This window comes from Sus scrofa, chromosome 1 (genome assembly GCF_054392235.1).
Source record: "Sus scrofa isolate SSC_HxYL_T2T_F1_AM1 chromosome 1, Sscrofa_HxYL_maternal_Yorkshire_Landrace_v2.0, whole genome shotgun sequence".
Taxonomy (NCBI): Eukaryota; Metazoa; Chordata; class Mammalia; order Artiodactyla; family Suidae; genus Sus; species Sus scrofa.
Genome location: NC_139383.1, coordinates 286537194 through 286561258, shown reverse-complemented (window position 1 = coordinate 286561258; position 24065 = coordinate 286537194). Strand labels below are relative to the sequence as shown.

Sequence of the window (24065 nt, the reverse complement as noted above, 5' to 3'; positions counted from 1 at the left end):
CGGGGAGGCTGGGCTGTGCAGTGTGCAGGGGGCCGGGCAGGGATGGGCAGTGGTCTCCCCGAGAGCTTGGGCTTCACACTGAGAGCTGTGGGTACCTCGGAAGGCGCTTGGGCAGAAGAACGAGGCGCCCAAATATACAGAGTAGGACCTTTCACTGCAGACAGCAGAGTTGGGCTCTGGCCAACACTGGACAAAAAAGAGAGTTCTGGAAAGGTGTGAGGGGGATTCCGGACGAAAGGAAGGTAGAGCAGCGGGCCCAGGGTGGGAACAAGCCAGCAGCCTCGCCTTGAGGCTCCGACAGGCATGGGCGGCCCTTGCTGTTGCTCCAGATTCCAAATGCCAGAGCAGAAGTCCGGCCTAGCCGTACAGTGGACGACCGCCCCACCAAGACCCAAAGGACAGGCCACTTGTCACAATGTGGGCGTATCTCAGGAACATTCCAGGGCAGGGAAAGAAGTCGGCCCCTAAAGGATGCAGAGCGCATGAGTCCGTGTCTGCTGTGCAAGTAAAGTCAGGTACGAGAACCACGAACCATGAACCATGAACCATGGCTGCCTCTGCCGGGGGCTTGCGGCCAAGGGCACGGGGCACCCCCAGGAGAGATCACAGAGCATGCGTCAAAACTCATCTGACCATGGAGTTCCCATCGTGGCTCAGCTGTTAATGAACCCAACTAGCATCCATGAGGATGTGGGCTCCATCCCTGGCCTCACTCAGTGGTGTAGGCCGTGAGCTGTGGTGTAGGTCACAGACGCGGCTCGGACCCTGCCTTTGCTGTGGCTGTGGTGTAGGCCGGCGGCCACAGTTCCGATGAGACCCCTCGCCTGGGAACCTCCATGTGCCGCAGGTGCAGCCCTAAAAGACAAAAAAAGATGAGACAAGACAAGAAAAAAGAAAAGGAAGAGCTCCTCCCACCGTACGTTTTAAATCCGTGCCTTTTATCGTGGGCGGCATCATTCGATCACGATGAAAAACACAACGGGAGAAATGCTGTTCTTTTACTGACAACAATCAAGGGATGAACTCATGAAGCCAGCATGATTCCGTCAGTGCCTGTAGGGAGAGAGGGTCGCCTGCGCAGCTCACACGCCCGGATCGTCTCTTGGCCAGAGGATGATGGGGGGGGGGAGCATCCTGCCAGGCTGCTCCCTCGAGACCTGTTTAGCAAGAGAAGGAATGTCTCCAGGGCCAAGGAAGGCCGAGAGCCCTAGCATCCGCCTTGCCTTGGGGACACTGATAGAGGTGGTCCTGGCTTGTGTCCTTCAGGTTCAAAGCTATGTGACCGCAGAGAAAAGACAGTGAGTTTCGTGTGTTCAGGCACCAAGGAAGCCTGCTTGGAGCAGGAGCAGGTGAGCAAGAAGGGCATGGGCGCTGGTAGGTTGGCTTCTTCTGGTGACCGGAACGGGCTCAGCCTTGGCCTCTCTCTCGCCCCCACCCCCGGGCCCTGTGCACACGTGACTCCAGCAGCAGGGTCTGCTTTCCTCTCGTGTTCTGGGCTCCTGAGCGCCCTGGAGAGGGGCGAGGATGGAGAGTGGCTGAACATCGGGGGTGCGGATGGGGACTCCGCTCCATCGAAGCTGTGGCCTCCAAAAACAAGGGGGGACTCCTTGAATCAACTGCTCTGATCCCTCCAAAACAAAGGAGAGAGAGAGGGTGAGGCAAGGGCCGACCAGCGGGATCAGCTGTTGGCTCTCCTCCCCGGGCGGTGGACATGTGCGCGCCCCTCCCCGCCTCGCAGGGTATTTAAACCGCAGCTGCCATCGGAGCCCCCGCTGGCAGGAGCGACCCTTCTCCCTGCCTCTTCCCTGCCCTGGGGACCCGGGAGGCCCGCACCCTCCCTTCCTCCCCGGCCCATGGGGACCGTCATGGCCAAACTGCTGCTACCCACGCTGAGCAGCCTGGCCTTCCTCCCCACGGTCAGCATCGCTGCCAAGCGGCGGTTCCACATGGAGGCCATGGTCTATCTCTTCACCACGTTCTTCGTGGCGGTAAGTCCGGGGGCTGGGCCAGGACCCAGCCGGGCCCCCTCCGGGGCCGGAGGGCAGGGGCCGTCTTTCCCCCACTTCCCTGTGTTGGGTGACGCAGAGCAGTGATGGGAAGGAGAAAGAAAGGGCCCAGAGACAAGGAGAGAGGGTACGGGGACCCCCTGGGCCTCCCTGGACCTCAGTTTCCCCAGCGGCACTGGCACGTCTCTCTGGGCTGGACCAGACCCCGAGGCTGCTCACGGCTCCGGCTCCCCTCTCCCGCCCGCCCTCCCGACACAGGCCCGGAGGGAGCTCCAGGGCCGAGGGCGCGTGTGGGGCCAGTGAGTCTGGCTCCAGGATTCTGGAGCTGGCCTCGGACTCTGGGTCCTTCTCTCTCTTTCTATTTTTATGTCTGTGGCTCCCGCTCGCTCGCTCTCTGCCCCCGCCTCCCTCCGTGGCTCCCTTTTCCTCTGTGTTTCTCTGACTGGTTTTCTCTGTGTCTGTTTTCTTGTTTCCCTTTCTCTCGGTCTGTGTCTGGTTCTCTTGATTTCTGGAACAATATCCCCATAGAATTTACCCTCTTCCTAAATCTCTTGGTCTCTCTCTCTCTAGCTTTGCTCCCTTTCCCCTCCGCAAGCCTCCCCGGATCTGTCTGTCCATCGCTGCAGCTTCGGTCGGTCTGTCTGTCTGTCTAGCTACCTTCCCATGCACTAACCAGTCACCTGCACGTCTGTATCTAACTAATCACCTCTTCTCCTGCCTGGTCAACCACCATCTCTCCACGGGTCGGTGCCTTCCTGCCTCCTGTCGCTGTCCCTCTGAGGCTCCCCCCCTCCCCCTCACCGCTGGACCCCGAGAGGGCCCCCCTCTCTTTCTCCATCTTCTCTGGGGTCCAAGGAGCAAGGGCGGGGGAGGGGAGCCAGGGTCCTGTCCTCTGAGCCCGTGTTAGACCCTGCCCTGGGAACCACAGTCACCACCAGGCCAGGCCCTCCTGCCGGGCTGAGCCGGCCCCACAGCTGCCTCCGCAGCCCACCCAGCCCTGCCCCGCCCAGCCAGAGCAGCAGGGGCAGCTGCCTCCTGTGACAAATGTCCCCTGGCCTCCAAGACACACCCGGCCCTTTTCTCCCAGAGCCCCCATGGCCAGTTCTGAGCCCCACATGGCGTCTTCTGTGTTCCAGCGGGACCGTGCTGTGACAATTGTAGTTTCTGTGCTGGACGCCCATGCTGTGTGCTTTGTCACGTGAGGTCCCCTGGCCCACCCCACAGAGTGGATGATCTTGTCCCCACTGGACAGAAGGCCACGCCCACCCCCTGGAACCATCAGCCACTTGTCTGAGCTCACGGGCCAGAGCCTGCTAGGTCAGCCTCCAGGGGCTCTGCTCTCTCCTGCCAGGCCCTTGGCCCCGCTGCCTCCTCAGCCAGTACCACCAGGCCTCATCAGTTGGAAAAGGAAGGGACACCTCGCAGGCACAGAGGCCGCGTGTCCACAGCTACCCAGCCCTTCTCCTTGGCAGGTGGTCCCCCTGAATCTCACCTCCCCAACCTGTCCAGCAGAGGTGAACCCTGGCCCTCCTGGGCAAGCTCTCCTCCAAACCTCTATAAACCCTGCCTCCTCGACCCTGCATTCACAGGCAAACTTGCTGAGCACCATCTGTGAGTCAGCTCTTCCCTGGGAACTGGGGTGACCGCTGGCACAAGGCAGATGGGGGGCAGGGCCCAGCGTCCAGCATCTCTCAGGGTTAAGCCTTTAATCACATGCGGGGATCTGTGCTACATAAGAGGCACAGGGGTCAGAGTCGGCAGATGGTGGGGCTCAGGTGGGGGTCAGGAGATGGAGTTCTGGAAGGAGGAGGAGGGCAGAAGAACATCTATGTCACTTGCAGGGCCTGGTTCTGGCTGCCAGAGCCATGAGGCACAAGTGCTTTCCTCCCTCCTCTATTCCGGAAGTGTGAGCACCTTGATCAGGCCCTACCTGAAGCTTCTTTTTCCTGCGCTAAATAGTCATATTCAACTGCCTGGTTCCCCTCTTCTAACCTCGTCTTTACCAGTGTCACGTCAAAGGGTGCAGCATCCAAAGCTCAACACAGTTCCCTAGGTGGGTCCGACCAGACAAAGGGGAGCAGTGCCGTCTCCTCCCCTGTTCTGGACACTATACCTCTATTAATACTGCCTAGGTGCACCTTAGCTTTAGGTAAGGTAAAGTTGCAGTCGGGAGAAGCTCTAAATTGACCTCAACTTGCTCTGCTCACCAGGTGGCCCAGGGCTCCTGCTCTCCCACCCCCCACCTCCACCCCCACACCCATAGCATCTCTGGCACATCCAGAGACGGCTGCTCTCCTGCACGCCTCCTCATCCTGCTGAGCTGGGCTAACCAAGAGTTGATTGTGCTGGTCCCCAAGCTTGTTTATGCCCTTGAACTTGTCAAAATAATTACCTCATGTCATTAAATATTACTTAAAATGATGAAATGCGTAAGCAAAAGGAGAGGGTTATTTTCTGTGAGAAATAAGTTGACTGCTTTGAAAATACAGGCATTTTGCTTTAAAAATTGCTCTTCAGCTAGGTATGGGGGAGAACCGGAGGAGGTGGGGGGAAGGAGGCCTGAGATGAAGATGCCAGGTCCAGCACCAGCACCGGGATCTCTGCCATCTTCCCGTGTAGAGAAACGGGAACTGAGAGCTGCAGGCCAGTGGTTCTCAAAGCAGGTTCCCTCTGGCAGCATCCACCTCAGCCCCAGAGCCTCTTACAAAAGCAAACCTCTGACCCCCAACCCAGACCTGCACAGGGGGAGCTCGAAGGGCGGGCTCAGCACGTGCGTCTTGGGTGAGAAGTCCCCATGGGCCTGGGCAGAGCCAACGGGCACCCAAGGGGACAGGCTTGGCCTCGGCAGACCCAGGGGTTGAGGGGATGTGTGGATCCGTTTGTGGGGTCCCCACTTTGGTAGGCTCTGTCCACAGGACCCTATGGGCGAACGGTGCACGGCACCCCCCCCCCCCACCTTTTTTAAATGGAAAAACCAAGCCACTGGGCCACTCAGTGACTTGCCTGAGGTCCCGCAACCAGCAAGTGCACTGGCTCACGGCAGTGGCTCAGGGCCCAGCCCTGGCCCTGAGGCCCCGGTGCGCTCCTGGCCCCCCGACTGACTCGCCGTCTGTGGGTTTCCTGGCAGTTCTACCACGCCTGCCACGGGCCAGGCCTGGCCATGATCTGCTTTCTGCGCCTTGACATCCTGGAGTATTTCAGCGTCTACGGAACCGCCCTGAGCATGTGGGTCTCGCTGATGGGTGAGTGCACCCCCCCCAACCCGTGCGCCCAGCCCTGCGCACAGGGTCCAGCTCCCCCCTGCCTGCCGTCTCCTCAGCCAAAGCCAGGGACGGTCCCCGGACCCCTCATCTCTGAGAACACCCCTCCTTACCTGGGGCTCCGGGCAATGCTTCGGCTATGGAAATACATGCAGCCTGGACTCCCATCTTTCATAAGCTTTTAAAATTGCTCACTTAGGGAGTTCCCATGGTGGCGCAGCAGAAACAAGTCCGACTAGGAACCATGGGGTTGCAGGTTCGATCCCTGGCCTTGCTCAGTGGGTTGAGGATCCAGTATTGCCATGAGCTGTGGTGTAATTGCAGACATGGCTCAGATCCTGCGTGGCTGTGGCTGTGGTGTAGGCCAGCAGCTGTGGCTCCAATTGGATCCCTTGCCTGGGAACCTCCGTATGCCACGTGTGTGGCCCTAAAAGGACAAAAGACAAAAAATTAAATAATTAAAACATAAAATAAAATTGCTCACTTAGTAAAGGCTTGTTTGGACAGATTTAGCAGCAGCGTTAAAGCCAGGAGATTCTTCCTGCCCGCGGAGAGCTGCTGCTCACAGTGCAGGGTCCCCCCCAAAGCCCCCCAAGACTGTTCCTAAGAGTTACACAAACACTCACACACAGTTTCCAGCTCCATTTTTTTATGTAAATGGGATCATTCAAAAGCACGTTGTTCTGCAACCGTTTTTGTTTTTGATTTTGTTTTTTGGTCTTTTGTCTTTTTAGGGCCACACCCGGGGCATATGGAGGCTCCGAGGCTAAGGGTCAAATGGGAGCTGTAGCAGCCAGTGTACACCACAGCCACAGCAACACCAGGTTGGAGCCACGTCTGTGACCTACACCACCGCTCACGGCAGCACCGGACCCTTAACCCACTGAGCAAGGCCAGGGATTGAGCCTGGGTCCTCATGGATCCTAGTCAGGTTCGTTAAGCGCTGGGCCTCGATGGGAACCCCTATTCTGCAACTTTTTTCCTCCTACGTGCATCTGGGGCGATGTCAGGACGCTTGGTCTGTGTGCAGGCCTGTAAGGACCCAGGCCTCTCCCCTCCCTCACCCACAGCCTTTGTGCCTGCATCTGAGTGGTCCTCCAGGAGAGACTCGTTCTTGGCCACGAGCACATGGGTCTGGGTGTTAGACCATCTTCTGGAGTCCCCGCTGTGGCTCCGCGGTAGTGAGCCCAACTCGCATCCATGAGGATGCAGGTTTGATCCCTGGTCCTGCTCAGTGGGTTAAGGATCAGGCATTGCCCTGAGCTACAGCACAGGTCACAGACGCGGCTCAGATCTCGCGTTGCTGTGGTCGAGGTGTAGGCCCACAGCTCCGATTAGACCCCTAGGGTGAGCGCTTCCATATACCGTGGGTGCAGCCCTAAAAAGAGAACATTTTTAAATTATTTTCAGGATAAATAAAATAGACTAGCTTCCTGCCGCCCTCACCCCAGCTGCTCTGCCTGCAGGAAGGCGGCCAACCGCCTATGCTTTAAAACCGTCTGCAGGGACTTCTAGCAGGTTACAAACCCCACTAGTATCCATGAGGTCGTGGGTTCGATCCCTGGCCTCGCTCAGTGGGTTGAGGATCCGGCATTGCCCTGAGCTGTGGTGTAGGTCGCAGACACAGCTCAGATCACATGTTGCTGTGGCAGTGACATAGGCCAGCAGCTGCAGCTCTGGTTCGACCCCTAGCCTGGGGACCTCCATATGCCTCAGGTGTGGCCCTAAGAAGCAGGGGAAAAAAAAAAAAAAAAAACCTATCTGTAATTCAGACCTTGGGGGACCAGGCTGGACCCTGGAGTCTCCCTGGCTGAGGGCACACGCCACACTCCGATGCCTAGCGGGGGGCCTCCTGGGGAGCAGTGGAGGGAGGGTGGCCTCGGGAAGCCCCTCACTCACCCGCTCTCTCCTGGCAGCGCTGGCTGACTTCGACGAGCCCAAGAGGTCGACTTTCGTGATGTTTGGCGTCCTGACCATCGCCGTGCGGATCTACCACGACCGCTGGGGCTACGGCGTGTACTCGGGCCCCATCGGCACGGCCGCCCTCATCATCGCGGCCAAGTGGGTGGGTACCTTCCCGAGCGAGCCCGCCCGCCGGGGGCACCCTCCCCCGGCGACGACTCCTCCCCGGGGAGTCCCCGCCCCCCCCCCCCGCCCCACCCCACCCCGCCTGGGGGGTTGGCAGGCTGGACACATGGCCTCTGCCAACCCACAGAAAATGGCTATCGGGCGCCCAGCCACACAGACCCAGTTGGTACCGTGGCTGCTCCCGCTAACCCAAGCCAACCCCTCCGCCTCAGTTTCCATAGCTATAGAGTGGGTATTACAGATTAATTGAAAGAATGCATCTTAAGGGTTAGTACAGGTTTAAAAAAAAAAAAAGGAGTTCCTGCTATGGCGCTGTGGGTTAAGAACCTGATGGCGACAGCTTGGGTTGCTGCAGAGGTGTGGGTTCGATCCCTGGTCCAGGGCAGTGGGTTAAAGGATCCCACATAGCCGCAGCTGCAGCAGAGGTCGCAGCTGCAGCTCGGATTCAACCCCTGGTCTGGGAACGTCCATATGCTCTGGGTGAGGCCATTAAAAAAAAAAGAGGCCTGACACAGAACTTGGCTTCTGAGGTGCCCAACAAATAGGAGCTATTATTATTGCGGTGGTGGTTATTGACGATAATGGCTGGTTTGGATACGCCATATCAATCGGAAGTGGCCTGGGGTATCTGGGAAGACTTCCTGGAGGGGGTGAACACCGAGCTTGGTTCACATGAGGAGGGAAGATGTGACATGAGGCCGACAGGAAGCCGGAACTGCCCGTGAGCATGGACGCAGCCTGAGCAGGAGTTTCCAACACGGCTGGCCCTTGGCCGGGCACCCAGGGGCCTTTCACGTGTGGTCCTCGGGCCTCCCTGGACCCTCTGTTGTGCCAAGGCCCTCCTGGCTTTAGGGACTGCAACCCCCTCAAACCTGCCCCAGTGAAAAGGACACTCAGCAGGATGGAGCCCTGCTGGGCACCTCCTGGGAAGGAGCAGAGCCTTGCAGGCACCAGAAAGACCAGGAGAGCGGGCAGCTCTCGGGGAGAGAGGGTGGGCTGGGCAGGTGGTGCAAAATGGGCCCACCAAGCCACTGCCTGGGGGGAGGGGGGCGGAACAAAGCTCTGGGGGCCGAGCTTTCCAAACGCCCCCGCTCGTCTTGGCCCCCGAGGGCGGAGGACCGGGTCTGCCCTTTGGTGAGGGAAGAAGCCAGGCTCACGCGGTCAGCCACCTCCCAAGAAGTCACGGCAGGACAAGCGCAAGGCCAGACCCCGGCTCCCTGCAGAGGCGCAGAGGGAAGGAGCGGCTTTCTCACCGCATCTTGGGGAAGCCTGGCTCGCCCTGCGCTGACCCGGGAGGCCCCTCGGAGGGGAGAGGAAGTGTGCTGGGGTCTGACTTGTCCGGGCCCCCAGGAAGAGCCATGTTAATGAACATTCTGGAATGCGTAAACACAGAGCGCTCTGATAACGCCCCCCCCCCCCGCCCCCGCAGGAAGTGGGACAAAGACTCCTCCTTCTGCCCTGGAGACTGCTCCTCCAGCAGAGCTTGGCCAGTCCGAGCTGGGGCTGGATTCTCATTAGCCAGAATAAGCAGCCACTTGCCAGGGTCCCACAAAGCCCCGCAGGAACCAGGAGGGCCGCCTGGCTCCCTGCTGCCGGGGCTCAAATTGTGTTTTCTAGGCCATTTCATGCGGAGTTTATTTTGGATGTTTAAGGGCAGCTGTTTCCTGGAATGAGGGTGGATTTTTCTCCCGGAGGCTCTTCCCTGTAGGAGCCGGGCCTGGGAGCAACAGCTCTCAGGGGAGGAGCTGGGAAGAGATGGGTGATGGGGGCTGCGGGGCAGGGCCAGGCCAGGGCGCCTCCTGGGCTGGTGCCTGGTGTCCAAAGGGGCAGGGCTGGCCAAAGGGGGGCTTCTGGGCCTCGGCCGCCTGCACACACGGTCGCACGCTCTGGCTGTGCCCACGCTCCACCCTCGCCACTGAAGGTCCCGATTGCTGTATGATGGGCTTGTCAGGCGGGGTGAGAGGAGGTGAAGGTGGGCACAGCAGCCCCACCCTCCCGCCAGGAGCACCCACCATCCAGGTGCATGCGCCATGGACCTTGATGAAATGCAAACCACCCCGCACGCTGAAACACCCTGGCCCCCCAGGTTTGGGTTTTCAGGATGTGCACCCCAATTTTCTTCATCCTTTCAGTGAACCTGTGCTTTTAAAAAATTCCTACTTGGGTCTTACTGTAGCGTCAACATCTGAGGAATGGCAGAGTTAACATGCTGGTCACATGTGTCTAATAAGTTCTATAAGAAGTGCGTTGAGAAGTTCCCGTCGTAGTGCAGCGGTTAAAGAATCCAACTAGAAACCTTGAGGTTACAGGTTCGATCCCTGGCCTTGCTCAGTGGGTTAAGGATCCGGCATTGCCGTGAGCTGTGGTGTAGGTCGCAGATGCAGCTTGGATCCTGAGTTGCTATGGCTCTGGCATAGGCCTGTGGCTACAGCTTGGATTAGATCCCTAACCTGGGAACCTCCATATACCGCGGAAGTGGCTCCAGAAAAAGGCAAAAAGGCAAAAAAAAAAAAAAAAAAAGTGCGTTGAGAAGTTCCCATCGTGGCGCAGTGGTTGACGAATCCGACTAGGAACCATAAGGTTGCGGGTTCGACCCCTGGCCTCGCTCAGTGGGTTAAGGATCTGGCATTGCTGTGAGCGGTGGTGTAGGTCGCAGACGCGGCTCGGATCCCACGTTGCTGTGGCTCTGGCGTAGGCCAGTGGCTACAGCTCAGATTAGACCCCTATACTGGGAGAATCCGTATGCCACGGGAGCGGCCCCAGAAAAGGCAAAAAAGACCAAAAGGTGCATGGGCTCAAAGCCACTGGAGTCTCGCAGGGACGGCCACACGCCCCCTCCCCGCCAGGGTCCCTCCCCCGCCAGGTCCCACACCGCCAATACCCCTTTGCTATAAATAACCAAGTGTCTGGCCGCCAGGCCCCCCTCTGGCTGGAAATGTGCAAGTGTGTCCTTGCTTCACGCCAAGAGGCAGGCGGGCAGGGGGTCCTTGAGGACCAGGCGGGGGTCTCCCTGGGATCCTGCAGCTGTAGGGCCGGATGCGTCAGCGCATCTCCCACCTGAGGGTGCCCGGGGCGCCAGTGCAGGGGGGCCAGCTCCCCAGCTGGCTCAGGACACTGTCCCCTCCCCCGCAGCTGCAGCAGATGAAGGACCAACGGCGCCTGTATCCAGACAAGAGCGTGTACACACAGCAGATAGGCCCCGGCCTCTGCTTCGGGGCGCTGGCCCTCATGCTGCGCTTTTTCTTCGAGGTACCCTGGCGGGGGAGGGGGGAACAGCCCACCCACAAGGGCTCCTGCCACTCCAGCCCGCTTGGGTGGGGGCTGACCGGGTGGCGCCCTCAGGAGGGTCCTCCCTCCTACTCCGCCTCCCTCCAATCCCGGCCCTTCCCCAGCACCATGGGCAGCCCCGTGAGGAGCTGGGGGATACAGAGCTTGCATCTGAGATGCGGGACACACCCTAAGGGGCCTGGGGCCTGAGTCACACCCAGAGGCGAGGAAGGGAGGGAAAGGGGGGAGGGTGGAGCTCCAGCCCGTTGCCCGAGGTCCGGTGAGCTGGCACAGACCTTCTGTGTCCTGGGAGTTTGCTGGGCCTTGGGCAATGCCCCGGGGCCCTTCCGTGCCCTGCCAGAGTGAAAGATCACAGAGGGCAGGTCAGCGGGGGAACCTCCCCAGCCGGACTCCAGAGGACAGCAAGGGGCAGCGAGGAGCCCGCTGTAACCTCAGGGGCCATGTCAGGCCAGGCCTGCAGCCGGGCGGATCCGAGGGCCGGTGGGGAGGTAGGGGGCTGCTGGAGAAGAGATGGACTTGGGGGTGGGGGGTGGCTGAGGTCGCGCTCTCTGAGATCGGCCCTCTGCTCCTGCAGGAGTGGGATTATACCTACGTCCACAGCTTCTACCACTGCGCCCTGGCCATGTCCTTCGTCCTGCTGCTGCCCAAGGCCAACAAGAAGGCTGGAAGCGCAGGGCCACCCGCCAAGCTGGACTGCTCCACCCTCTGCTGTGCTTGTATCTGACCGCGTGGCCCAAAGCTCCCAGCCCCCCCCCCCCCCGCCCCCGCCCTGCCTGGTCCTTCCGGACTGGAGAAACGCCCCTTCTCAGAGCCTGCGGGCTCTCTGGGATCTGGGGAGCATCCCGCCAAGTGCTTTTTGAGAACCCACTTCTTCTGCGTCCCCCGGGTGCCAAGGAGGGTGCTGGAAAGAAACAAACATCCTGACGGACGGGCGTGTCTGCAGAAGCCCGGAGCCAGACGCTGCCCCCCCTCCACGTCCCCTCCCCGCTTCCCCGGACAGCCCGAGCCCCGTCCCAGCCACCAAGGGGCCCCGCCTGCCACCCTGGTCCCACACGCTCCCCACACCCTCTGTTTCCTGCTCTTGACCCATGCCCTCAGGTTCGGCGAGCCAGGGCCAGCAGGGCCACTTGGTCCCTGCCCCAGGCCTGGCTGCCCCTTGGCTGTCCCCCCAGCCAGGTCGCTAAATCAAACCATTTCCACTCACTGCCTGCCCGAACTCTTCTCATTCGTCATTTCATCTAATTCTCAAAATAAGTCGGGATAAACGGCGTGTTCAAGGCCCAGGGCTGGTGAGCACAGAGCCGGGCCCAGACGGCAACCCACTGTCCCGACCCCCAATCGGCCACCTCGCTCTGGCTTCCAACCCGAGCGCAAGGTCCTTTGAGCTCCGGCCCTGCCCGCGGCTGCCAAGCAGGGGAAGGTGGGCCCAGGTGGAGGGACCTTGAGCAGAGGCCAGCGGGCCCCCAGGCCGGCCTCCCGGGGCAGGGCTCGCCGTGTGCTGGAGGGCAGCCTGCTCGCATCCAGGGCCTGTCTGCACCAGCCCCGGGGGCTGGGGGGCCGGAAGCCAGCCGCCCAGACATCACCTCACAAAGCTGAGCCTCCCCAGTGATCCGGGCACATCCGTCGGGCAGGAAGTTACCTACACCTGTCTGGGGCCTGTTTGTGTTTCCAGATGGTGCAGTTACCCACGTCTGCGTCCGCCATGGGACGGCCTGCTATTTGTCCTAAAGTCACCTCGTCCAAGCCTCGGGGGCTGGGAGAGAGCTGGCTGCAGGCCTGGGGACAAGGCGGACCCTCTGGCCAGGCTCCCGTCTGTCTGTCAGCCTCCCTGACGGCCAGGCAGTCCCACATCTTGGGGACCTGGGCACGTGCAGCCTCGTCCCGCCGCAGCGCCTTGGTCCCCACAGCCCGTTGACAATAGGGCAGCCTTCTTGGCCCTTCACACCCGAGCTCAGGGTCCTCGCCGTGTGCTGGGGGGCTTCAGGGCCAGCCACCCCGACCAGTCCCCACAGGAGGGTGAATTCTGCCTCGACTGGCTTTCTGTCCAGGCGTGGGGAGTGAGTGCACATGGCACACACACACACACACACACACACACACACACACACACACGTGAACACGTGAAGGGGCAGGGTCTTCTGGAGCCAGAGTCTGCTCCTCCGGCCCCGTCCCCCATCTCTGCAAGGGGAGACTCAGCATCACAGCACCAGGCGGACAGGCCAGACTCTGGGGGCCACGTGGGGACAGCCAGGGCCCGTTGCTCCAGAAGCGGCATCTGCAAGGTGACCGGCCTCCGCCCTCGCCTCCCTCCCCCAACCCTCCCCCTCCAGCCCATCACCTCCCCCAGACCCCTCCCCCAGCTCCCAGCTCTGCGGCAGCACATGGAAAATTGGAGGCAGCGGGGTGCTCCCGGGCAGGGAGGAGGCAAGGGGCCCGCCGTGCGTGTAAGGGCTGCGCTAACAGGCTGCTCGCTGTGGCCTCGCTGATTTATGAGGCTGTCTGGGAGCCCCGCCAGGTCTGTAAGTCACGGACGCCTGCCTCTCGGGCTCCAGGCCCGACTGCGCCCCCACCCCCACCGAGCAGGGTCGGCCCCCACGGAGACCCCTCCAAGGGCCCGGGTGCGGGTCCTGAGCCCACTCTGCAGATAAGGACACTGAGGCCAGGGATGCTGACGGCTGACCCGTCCCTAGGACATTGGCCGCTGAGTTGGTGGCTGTGCCCCAAGGCTTGCCGGTTGTCCCAGAGGCCTCTTCCTCTGGCTCAGAGGTCCACTGGGGGCCAGGAGGGGGAGCGCCCAGGAAGGGGGACAGAAAGGGAGACAGCCACCCCCAGTGGCCACCCCGACACACCAAGACCAACAAGGACCAGCGTCATGGCCTTCGGACCCAGCCCCTCTGAATTCCAGCGTCATCCAGACCTGGTGTCCTCACGTCCCTGGCCTCGGAGAATCAGGTCACAATGTCCCGATGTCCCTCTGAGGCCTGCCCAGGCCACCTCACCTCCAGACAGGGGTGCCCCTCCCACCCAGCCCCACTGGGGGCCTCGGCATCCCTGGGCCCTGAGATTTCCACACCCATGTGCCTGAAAGCATGGTCCTAGAAGTTACTAGAAGCCTTAGAACAGCGCTGAGCAGCAGAGCTGGCTTTCATGGAGGAGAGGCTCACCTAGCTGGTCCAGCAGCCGCCAGCCACACAGGCTCCTGAGCGTCTGAGTTGTGGCCGGCGCCACAGAGGAGCTAAGCCTTTAAATGTCACTTGAGTTTAATTAACGTTAATGTAATAGGTACATGTATAGGGTTGCAGATAAGATACAGGAGCCTGGGGACATGTGAATTTCAGATAAACAGTCGATAATTATTTTGCCTCAGTACGTCTTATATTTGGGACCCACTTGCATGACACATGCTAAAAACTGACTCACTGGTCCTCTGAAATGTACGTGTAAATTAAATCCTACATGTCACCGGGCCGGGCATCTCGTCCCTGTGGCTGGCACTCCCACAGGGCAGCACGTCCATAGGAAACAAGTGACACCAGCAGAGGGGCTGCAGAACCCACTCTTGGCTGTGGCCTCGCCCGTGTGGGATGGGGTGGGGGATGGGCGTGCTCGGGGAGGGGTCTGGGAGGTTGGGCAACAGCCACCCACCTCCTATGCCAGGGGGCCTGGGTCTGGCTTCCAGACCCTGCAGAACAAGAAGCAGAAGCCGCTGAGGGTCTGCCCAGCACACATGAGCCCCGGGCCCAGGCACATGCCCCGCACCCCATCCCCACCCCCACCCCCACCCCCACGCACATGCACGGACACACACACACACACACACACACACACACACTCAGAGCTCAGCCAGAGGAGGGGGAGGGCGCCACACCTCCGGCGGCCCAAACGGAGAAGCATGTTCTAAACATTTACAGTAACGTAGACAAAACAGTCTATTGTAGCGGCCCCTCTGCCTCCCCCCACCCCTGCCCCCGGAGCTGGAGTAAGGTTGGCACAGCCCGGGAGCGCCTGGGCCCCAAGCCAGGACGTCCTCTGTTTGCACAAGCAGAGGAGGGCAGCCTGCATGCCGTGGCCTTTGTCATGTCTGCTACTGAAATTTCCTGTCTCTGCTATTCGCTTCCCCGGTAGGACCATCTGAAACCCAAAACTTTTATTGCCCCTTTAAAAAAGGCTTTACAGTTCCCCATCTGCTGCATCGGAACCCTGCTCTCGGGCTGCAGTTGTATTTAGGAGACGCTCGCTGGGTGCTGGGCGCTGCTGCAGGCATGGGCCGCGGTCCCAGCCGCAGGGGCTTGGCGGGAGGAGCCGCAGGGAGGAGGGTCAGACCTGTGGGCAAGACCGAGTCTGCAGAGTCAGCAGGAAGCCCCGGTATAAAACTCGGGGGTCTTGCTGCTTAGGTGGTTAAAAACGCCAGCCGAGCAATGTGGTTCACAGCGGCACAGGGCACGTGCCACCTGGGGGCCTCGCTGCCGTCCTGGCAGCTCCTCGCGGCTCTGTGCCCGGGGGCCTGGCCTGGAAGCCAGCTCTGCACCCGCTTTCCCCACCTTTGACTGGCAGCGCCAGCCTCTCCCCGCCAGCCACTTAGGCCCGTTCGTTCTGGTGAATTAAGGCAGAGCTGGCTGCCCTGGAAAAATCTTGGGAAGGTGAAAAAGGCAGGAGGAGGAGGAGTTCCCGTTGTGGCGCAGTGGTTGACGAATCCGACTAGGAACCATGAGGTTGCGGGTTCGGTCCCTGCCCTTGCTCAGTGGGTTAAACGATCCGGCGTTGCCGTGAGCTGTGGTGTAGGTTGCAGACGCGGCTCGGATCCCGCGTTGCTGTGGCTCTGGCGTAGGCAGGTGGCTACAGCTCCGATTGGACCCCTAGCCTGGGAACCTCCATATGCCGTGGGAGCGGCCCAAGAAATAGCAACAACAACAAAATAAAAAAATTTAAAAAAAAAAAAAAAAAAAAAGGCAGGAGGAGGCAGGAGCCCAGGGCTGGGAGGGCGGAGGTCAGGTGTAGCGGGGAGGTGACACCTGGGACGCCAACCTTCCACGCTCGCTGCACGCTGTGCCCTCTAATTCTCTCTGCCTCCGGCCCTCTATTTGCAGCAGCGTCCACTTCACGTGTGTTATGTCAAGATTAAAAGAGATGATTGGTGCAAAGCCCTTAGAAGACTATTTTTTATTTTTTATTTCCTGCCTTTTTAAATTTTTTTTTTTTCTTTTTAGGGTGGTACCCACAGCCTATAGAAGTTCCCAGGCTAGGCTCTGATCAGAACTGCAGCTGCTGGCCTACACCCCAGCCACAAAAACCCGGGATCCTTAACCTACCGAGTGAGGCCAGGGATCAAACCTGCAGCCTCATGGACACTGGTCAGGTTTGTTTCCACTGAGCCACAGTGGGAACTTCTAGCGGAGTATTTTTTAAATGGCGTTATTTTAATGGTGTCACTGTTTCTTTCCTCACCAGTGGTCAAGGGCAGGCAAGAGCATCTCTAGAACGTAACAGAGGAGTCCTGATCTGCAGGGACATTTACCCCCAAAGACCCCCATTTGAAAGGAAGCAAATGCTTCAGAGCAGGTGTTTATTATAGATTAAGGAATTAAGCAAGGCAGGCTGTCTGGAAGAGGCAGGTTTGAGACAGAAACTGGAAAAGCCCTGTGGACTGAGCCGCGTGAGCCTGCAGACACCTGGTTGTCCGTGGTCTGAGTGACCCTCCCGCATGCCCTGACCGTCTCCCTCTCCCCCACACCCTTCTCGACGGCAGCAAGAAAACCACTGCTGCCCAGGGGGAGGGACGGGTGCCCACGGCTGGGCTGTCCCTGCCTCCGTTGCCGGCATGCGTGCCAGGACAAGAGAGACGGTTTGGCCTCGTGAAGTCAAGGTCCCCGGGTGGACGAGGAGGAAGATGCTGGGGGCAATGGGCCCAGGTTGAAGGTCGGCTCCCTCCTGTGTAGCCACCGTGAGCCAAGCGGCTTTCCCACCCGCTCAGAATCACGGCGAACCAGCCAGCCCTTCCAACTCCGAAGTCTAGGGCTGGGCATCGGGAAAGTCTGCAGAGGCCGGACCTGGGGGGTCTCCTTCGCCAACCCCAAGGGGAGGGAGGCCGTGGTCCAGGGAGAGGGCGAAAGATAAAGCAGCATCCCTCTGGGAACCACAGGGGGTGGTGCGGCCGTGAAGGCCGTGGGCTGGGTCCCGAGGGTCTGAAACGCTGCCACTGCTGTGGGAGGATTTCAGGGGGGCGGCCTCACGGTCTGGTCCCCACTGCGGGGAGAAGGGGAGCCACGTGTGAGAAGGAGACCAGAGGCTGCTGCCCAGTGGGAGGCAGCAGGGAGCTGGCCCGGGCAGCGGAAGGGAGAGTGACAGGGGAGAGGGTGGCCCCAAAAGGGGGCGGTGGCGACCACAGGGCCAGCAGACCCTCCCCGGCTCCCCCCTCGGCGGGAGGGGCATCCAGGTCGAGGCCAAAGCTTCCGAATGGCCCGCTGGCTTTGTGGATGCGTGAGCCATCGAGGTCACCCCCGTTTCCTCCGCCCCTTGTACTTCGGCATGCTGTGTGGACGGGGGAGAGAGGTGAGGGCCGTGGGTACCACGCACGCCAAGGGCATGCCCAGAGGACCCAGGAGGCATCTGAGGCCCTCTGGGGTCTGGAAGCTCAGCGCTGGCTGGAACCTTCGGTCCGCACCGGCTCCCCGCTCTCACTCGGCACATGTGTGCTGGACAACAAATGGGTACGTTTTCCCGTTTTCTGCGTCTGTCTTGGCGAGGGCAGGCTCGCGGCTCCCTGAAGAGCCCACGCTGGAGAAATGTCTCGCCTGCGACCTGAGAGGTTTTAGCCCTCACCCCTTGCTGGCCTGTCCCCCAGGAGAGGACAGTGGAGCCCACGGGCTGAAAAGGGACCAGCTCTGGAGCGCCCACTCCCCAGGGGCCAGGCGACCTCGGGTGAGCTTCAGCTCCCATCGCCCCCAGAAGCAGGGATGCCTTGCTTACCCTGCCGGGGAGGCCCAATGGGCCGATGCGGTAACAGCACCTCCGCCGTGGGAGACCACCCCTCCGGGCCCCAGAGCAGCAGGGGACCCTCCGTCCCACCAGCAAACAGGTACCATATTGTCCAGCCGCCAGGAGCCTCGGCCTAAGTCATCACCCAGTGGAGAGTGACAGCTCCATCCAGCCCCCAAGGGAGTCCCTTGAGCCTAGGAGACTGAGGTGAGGTCCCCAGCCTGGAGGCAGCCAGCAGACAGCTGAGACCACCCCCTGTTCAGGGCAGGGCAGGGCAGGGGTGGGCACGCAGGGATGCGTGAGGCCAGCCTCCACCTGGACCTGCGTTTGCAGCCTCATGGGGGGCCCTTCTCTCCCTTTGGGGAGGCTGGGCCTCGCGTACCTTCCCTGGGTTTTGTTTTCCCAGCAGCTCAGCCGACAGGAGCCTGCTTGCTGAGAGCCTCAGTCGGAGCCAGGCTCTGGGGTCGCTGCGGCTGCATCTGGAAGCTGTTTGGCAGAGCGTCTGCCCCAACCCCCCCCCCCCCCAGCGGCGGCCACCAGCCTCAAAGCAGCAGCTGATAAGTGCCTGCTGCCGGCTGGGTCTCCGGGAAGCTGCCGGGCTCAGACCAACAGCCCTGACATCCGGGGGTGGGAGAGGAAGGGCAGAGGAGACCGGGGTGCCCGCTGGCCTCAGGCCTCCAGCCAGTTCCAGAAATCACATCTCAGCAGGACCCAAAAGGCACAAAAGAGGACCTCAGAGGCCGGGGAGGCCTGGCCCACGGCCCTGCCAACGCCTGCTCTTGCTTCTGCAGTGGCCTCGTGACGCTGTCACCCTCACGTCGGACCTTACAAGCCTGGGAGTAAAGGCTTTACACCTGTGATCTCGTCCTCGTGCTCGGGGCGTCTCGGCCACGGCCCCGCACAGACTGGAAGACGGGGGATGGAAGAGCATGGGTGTAGCCGGAGGGGCACACCGAGAGACTTCCTAGTCCTGCGTGCTGTCCACAGGCCCCTTGGCCCTGCTTTCTGATGGGACCACAAGGACCTCCCTGGGGACCAGCCAAGCCCATGGGAACCTGACGGGTGGGCTCACGGCCCCAACCGTGCAGTGGTGCCCCACCCCAACCCCCCAGTCGCTGCCCCGGGCAGTGCCCACCAAGCCTGGTGCATGACCGATCACGCAGGCAGCACCTGGTGATCAGAAAAGGAGCCCGGAGGAGAGGAGGCAAAGGGAACCGAAGACCCACCACCGGCTCGCACTCGCCTTCCAGACACTTCCACGCGCTGCTTTGCGTATCATGCCTCCCGGGCCTCCCAGACGCCTCTAAGACAAGCTCTCCGATTGCCCTTGTTGCCTTTGCTTGGTTTGTGGATAAGGAGATTCTCGAGCCATTTTACCGTCGTAATTATTCCTGATTTCTGACTGGCACTGAATTCAGCCAATGCTTCGAAACGTGCCTTGGTCACGGTATGACCCAGTGTGGGGTCAGTGGTCCTGGCTACCCGTGTTTGCAGGTCACATTCTGGAGAGACCATCAGACCCGGCTGGTTGGGGGTGCTGCTTGAACCTCCTACATCCTTACTGAGTAAGAGAGAGAGAGAAACCCAGAGAGAGGTGAGAAATCTCACCTTCTTAAAAGGCCAGCCCATAAAACAAGGGATGCTAGAACAAACAGACAGCCACAGGGGAAAAAAAAATCTCAAGCCTTACCTTACACCCTATCCCCCAAAATTAACTCAAAAAACCAGAAAGCTTCTAGAGAAATCATAAGAGAACGTGTTTGTGACCTTGGATAAGGCAGAGATTTCTTAGTTAAGACACCAAACACGTGATCTAGCCCCCGAAAAATCAATAAGCTAGACTTCATCAAAATTTAAAACCGGAGTTCCTGTCATGGCGCAGCGGAAACGAATCCAACTAAGAACCACGAGGTTATAGGTTCGATCCCTGGCCTCGATCAGTGGGTTAAGGATCCAGCATTGCCGTGAGCTGTGGTGAAGCTCGCAGACGTGGCTCAGATCTGGCGTTGCTGTGGCTGTGGTGTAGGCCGGTGGCTACAGCTCTGATTCGACTCCTAGCCTAGGAAACTCCATGTGCCACACATGAGCCTCTAAAAAAGACGAAAGACCAAAAAAAAAAAAAATTTAAAACCTTTCGAGTTCCCGTTGTGGTTCAGTGGTAACAAACCCAACTCATATCTATAAGGACATGGGTTTGATCCCTGGCCTCGCTCAGTGGGTTAATAAGGATCGGGTGTTGCCGTGAGCTGTGGTGTAGGTCACAGATATGGCTCAGATCTGGTGTTTTGCATGCAGCTGTAAAAAGAAAAAAGAAAAGAAAAAATAAAAGACAAGAAACAGACTGGGAGGAAATATTTGCTGAACATATGTACATAGTAAAGGATTTGTGTCCAGAACATACAAATATAAATAAACGTGGCATTCAAAACTCAATGCTGAGAACACAGATGACTCAAGAAAAAATGGCCCGAAGCTTCCATAGACCCTTCACCAAAGATTTACGAATGGCCTATAATCTCTTGAAAAGATGCTCAACCCCATTAGTCACCAGGAAAATGCAAATCAAACCGCAAGATACCCCTTCACGCCCACCCACTAGGAGGGCTGTGATCAAAATGGCAACATTTCAATGTAAAGCCAGCATCATCTGGTTTCTCAAAAAGGTAAATCTAGGGAGGCTGAAACAGGTGAGTGGCTGCCTAGGACTCAGGGCAGAGAAGCGGGACTCGGGCAGAGAAGCAGGACTTGGCTGCACGTGGGCACAGAAGTACGGGGGTGGGGGGCTGATGGAAGCATTGGAAAACTAAAGTGTAGGCATTCCTGTCATGGCTCAGCAGTAACCAACCCAGCTAGTATCCATGAGGATGTGGGGGTTTTTTGTTGGGGTTTTTTGGGGTTTTTTTTTTGTCTTTTTGCCTTTTCTAGGGCCGCTCCCGCGGCATATGGAAGTTCCCAGGCTAGGGGTCTAATCGGAGCTGTAGCCACCAGCCTACACCACAGCCACAGCAACTCGGGATCCGAGCCGCATCTGCAACCTACACCACAGCTCACGGCAACACCGGATCCTTAACCCACTGAGCAAGGGCAGGGATTGAACCCGCAACCTCATGGTTCCTAGTCGGATTCGTTAACCACTGCGCCACAACGGGAACTCCATGAGGACGTGGTTTTTTTTTGTTGTTGTTTTTTGTTTTTTGTTTTTTGAGGACGTGGTTTTGATCAGAGGCGGCTCAGATCCCTCATTGCTGTGGCTGTGGTGTAGGCTGGCAGCTACAGCTCTGATTCGACCCCCAGCCTAGGAACTTCCATATGCCGCGGGTGTGGCCCCAAAAAGACCCAAAAAAACAAAAAACCTAGATTGTAGCAAGAGTCACATAACAGTCCAAATCTACTAAACCTCTTTCAGTTTAACACGGGGTGGGGGTGGGGGTGGAGACTTAACGGTGTGTAAATTACACGTCTACACCTGTTTTTCAAAAAAAATCTCCCACTCCAATAGTGGATTTGTTTTTCTCCTTGTAGTTCTGCCAAATTGTGCTTTAGGTATCATGAGAGTTTTTGTACATTCAAAGGTACATTGAAAGGAAGAAGAGTTACATCTTGGCAAAAAATCCATTTTTTATTATCAAGCACTAAGGAGCTACTCTATCTAGCAGTTCTTGACCTAAAGGGTGTTCCTCCGGTGTTAAGTCCTTCCAAGGCTCTCTGGCTTTGTATTTGCATAAATACTTCCTTTTCTACCTTTTTGTATCATTAGTTTTCAATATGTTTCTTTTTTTGTTTTGTTTTGTTTTTGTCTTTTTACTATTTCTTTGGGCCGCTCCCGCGGCATATGGAGGTTCCCAGGCTAGGGGTCTAATCAGAGCTGTAGCCACCGGCCTACACCAGAGCCACAGCAACGCGGGATCCGAGCCGTGTCTGTGACCTACACCACAGCTCACGGCAACGCCGGATCATTAACCCACTGAGCAAGAGCAGGGACCGAACCCGCAACCTCATGGTTCCTAGTCGGATTCGTTAACCACTGCGCCACGACGGGAACTCCTCATTATGTTTCTTACAAACATCAGTTGGACTTTGTCCTTTCACCTGGCCTGGAACTGCTGTCCTTTTAACTGTAACTCTCAACTATTCTATTAGTTTCTACGTATCTAACGGCCAACAGGGTTGGACTAATTTCTACCACCTGACTTTGTCTTTTTGTGTGTTTGTCTTATTTTGTCTTTTTTGTTTTCTCTCTTTTCTTGCCTTCTTTTGGATCCTTGAGTTTTTTCGTTGTAATTTCCTTTCCACTGGAGGAGAATGGATGCGCTCTAGTTCCATTCTTTTAGCAGTTGCTTAGCAAAGTCGATGCTAAGTTAATGCTTCTTCTTGGCCATCGCAAGGTGTTTAGAATCTTTTCATTCCCTTACCTGCCCCCCAACTTTAAGGCCAGCGTTCCCTTGTGTTTTGGGCACTGTCTTCATTTAAACCCTACGCGGTGTTTTATTATCCATATTTTTTGCCAACTGCCCACACCTGTGACAGTGTCTGGCTTCCATCCTTTCCAATAGTCCTATTGTCCATCGGAGGTTACTTTCCTTTGGCCTCAAACGTGTCCCGCAGCACTTCCTCAAGTGCAAATTGTGGGGCATCATCTTGATTTTTGATTGCCTATCATCATTTTCATTTTGCCCATTTTCACTGGCTATTTGATAGTTTAATTTTCGTTTTACAGCGGAGTAGAGCTGATTTAGTGTTATTTTCCACTGTACCGCGCAGAGATTCAATTATATGTATATACATGTATCCATTCTTTTTCAGATCCCTTTCCCATAGAGGTTATTACAGAATATTGAGTAGTTTCCTGTGCTATTCAGTAGGTTTTTGGTTTTTATCTATTTTATTTATAGTAGGGTGGAGATGTTAATCCCAAATTCCTAATTTACACCCTCCCCCATGTTTTCCCTTTGGTAACCATAAATTTGTTTTCAAGGTCTAGGAACCTGCTTCTGATTTGTAAATAAGTTCGTTTTGTATCTTTTTTTTTTAGATTCCACATATAAGTGATATCATATATTTTGTCTTTCTCTGTTGGACTTAGGCCCATCCATGTTGCTGCAAATGGCATTCTTTCGTTCTTTTTGATGGCTAAGTAATATTCCATTGTATGTATGTACTGCATCTTCTTTATCCATTCCTCTGTCAAAAGACATTTAATGTGCTTCTATGTCTGGGCTCTTGTGAATAGTGCTGCAAAGAACATTGGGGTGCGTGTATCTTTTTGAATTGTGGTTTTCTTGGAATAGATGCCCAGGAGTGGGATTGCTCGATCATATGATAGTTCTATCTTTAGTTATTAGAGGACTCTCCCTACTGTTTTCCGTAATGGTTGTACCAATTTGCATTCCCACCAACAATGTAGGAGGGCCCCCTTTCCTCCGCACTCACTCCAGCATTTATTATTTGTAGACTTCTTGCTGATATCCATTCTGACCGCTGTGGCGTGGTACCTCATTATAGTTTTGATTCCTTTTCAGTGCATGTGACGTCTATGCTTGGAAGTCTTTCAACATTTTGAAATGCTCAGCATTTTGAAGATACCGTTTCTCTATTTTAAAGTTCCCATTATTGCTGCTAGTGCCCAAGGACACAAACAGTGCCCTGAGGTCCCAGAGCCGGGCATTTCTGATCTGCCCTCCAAGCCGGACAGCCTGCCCCCGGGGTCTGTGCACTTAGCCCTGCCTTTCTCAGCAAACTGGCAAATTCGTGCCTTCATCAAATATGTATTGGGCTGCTTCTGTTTGGCGCCCTGTCTGAGACACTTAAGAGGCAGCCGTGAGTGAGGCAGGTGGCTCCCTCAGAGGGGCTGGGCACCCCCCTCCAAGTGTCCGTGCCTCTGGGAGGCAGCTGCAGGGCTGAGCCCTCTAACCCCTGGTAACCCTGAGGCCCAGGCAGGCTCTGTGACCTCCCAGGCTCCGAGGCTGAGCTGGCCTGGAACACGGAGCCCTCAGCATCCCCCTCCCGGTGGAGCTAAGTCTTCCAACCAGGACTCAGGTGAGAGCCTCTGGGCTGAATACCTCAGGGTCCAGGGAGGACAGAGGTCACAGCAGGGGACTGGCCTCCCTCTGCCAGTGACCCTGGTGGTGATGATGAGGGGTTAACGAGCTGTCCCACGGGATTCTGGCACCACCACTCACTTGACAAACCTGAGTACCGCTGCCTCTGAGCAAAGTGCACCTGCGCTCGGGCGTAGACAAAGCTTGGCCCCGTGGTTCCGGGGGGACACAGCGCATCAGTGCTTTCCCACGACGCCATGAGCCAAGCCGGCCCTGGCCTCTGTCCTGTTACCCCCCAGGGTCTTGGGTCCCCAGGCGGGTCCTGACACCTGCATCCCCTGGTCAGCCGAGCTGCTGGGGAGGGGGTGACGATGACACTCGGGGACCAGCTGGGCACAGCTGTATCCTGA

At 57.9% G+C, this 24065-nt stretch overlaps 1 protein-coding gene and 1 long non-coding RNA gene across 2 annotated transcripts; both read left to right on the top strand.

Moving 5' to 3' along the window:
- Positions 1 to 1771: 1771 nt before the first annotated feature.
- MYMK (myomaker, myoblast fusion factor) lies at positions 1772 to 13998 on the top strand. The gene is made up of 5 exons (XM_003353702.5): positions 1772 to 1988; positions 5134 to 5248; positions 7183 to 7331; positions 10487 to 10603; positions 11217 to 13998. The coding sequence occupies exons 1-5, from the start codon at positions 1854 to 1856 to the stop codon at positions 11364 to 11366; spliced, it is 666 nt and encodes a 221-aa protein (XP_003353750.1). The 5' UTR covers positions 1772 to 1853; the 3' UTR covers positions 11367 to 13998.
- A 614-nt stretch (positions 13999 to 14612) lies between these two features.
- LOC146407323 (uncharacterized) lies at positions 14613 to 19328 on the top strand. Its single transcript, XR_014842185.1, has 5 exons — positions 14613 to 14763; positions 15850 to 17349; positions 17484 to 17560; positions 17734 to 17824; positions 18409 to 19328. It is a non-coding gene; the product is annotated as an uncharacterized LOC146407323 (long non-coding RNA).
- Positions 19329 to 24065: the final 4737 nt, after the last annotated feature.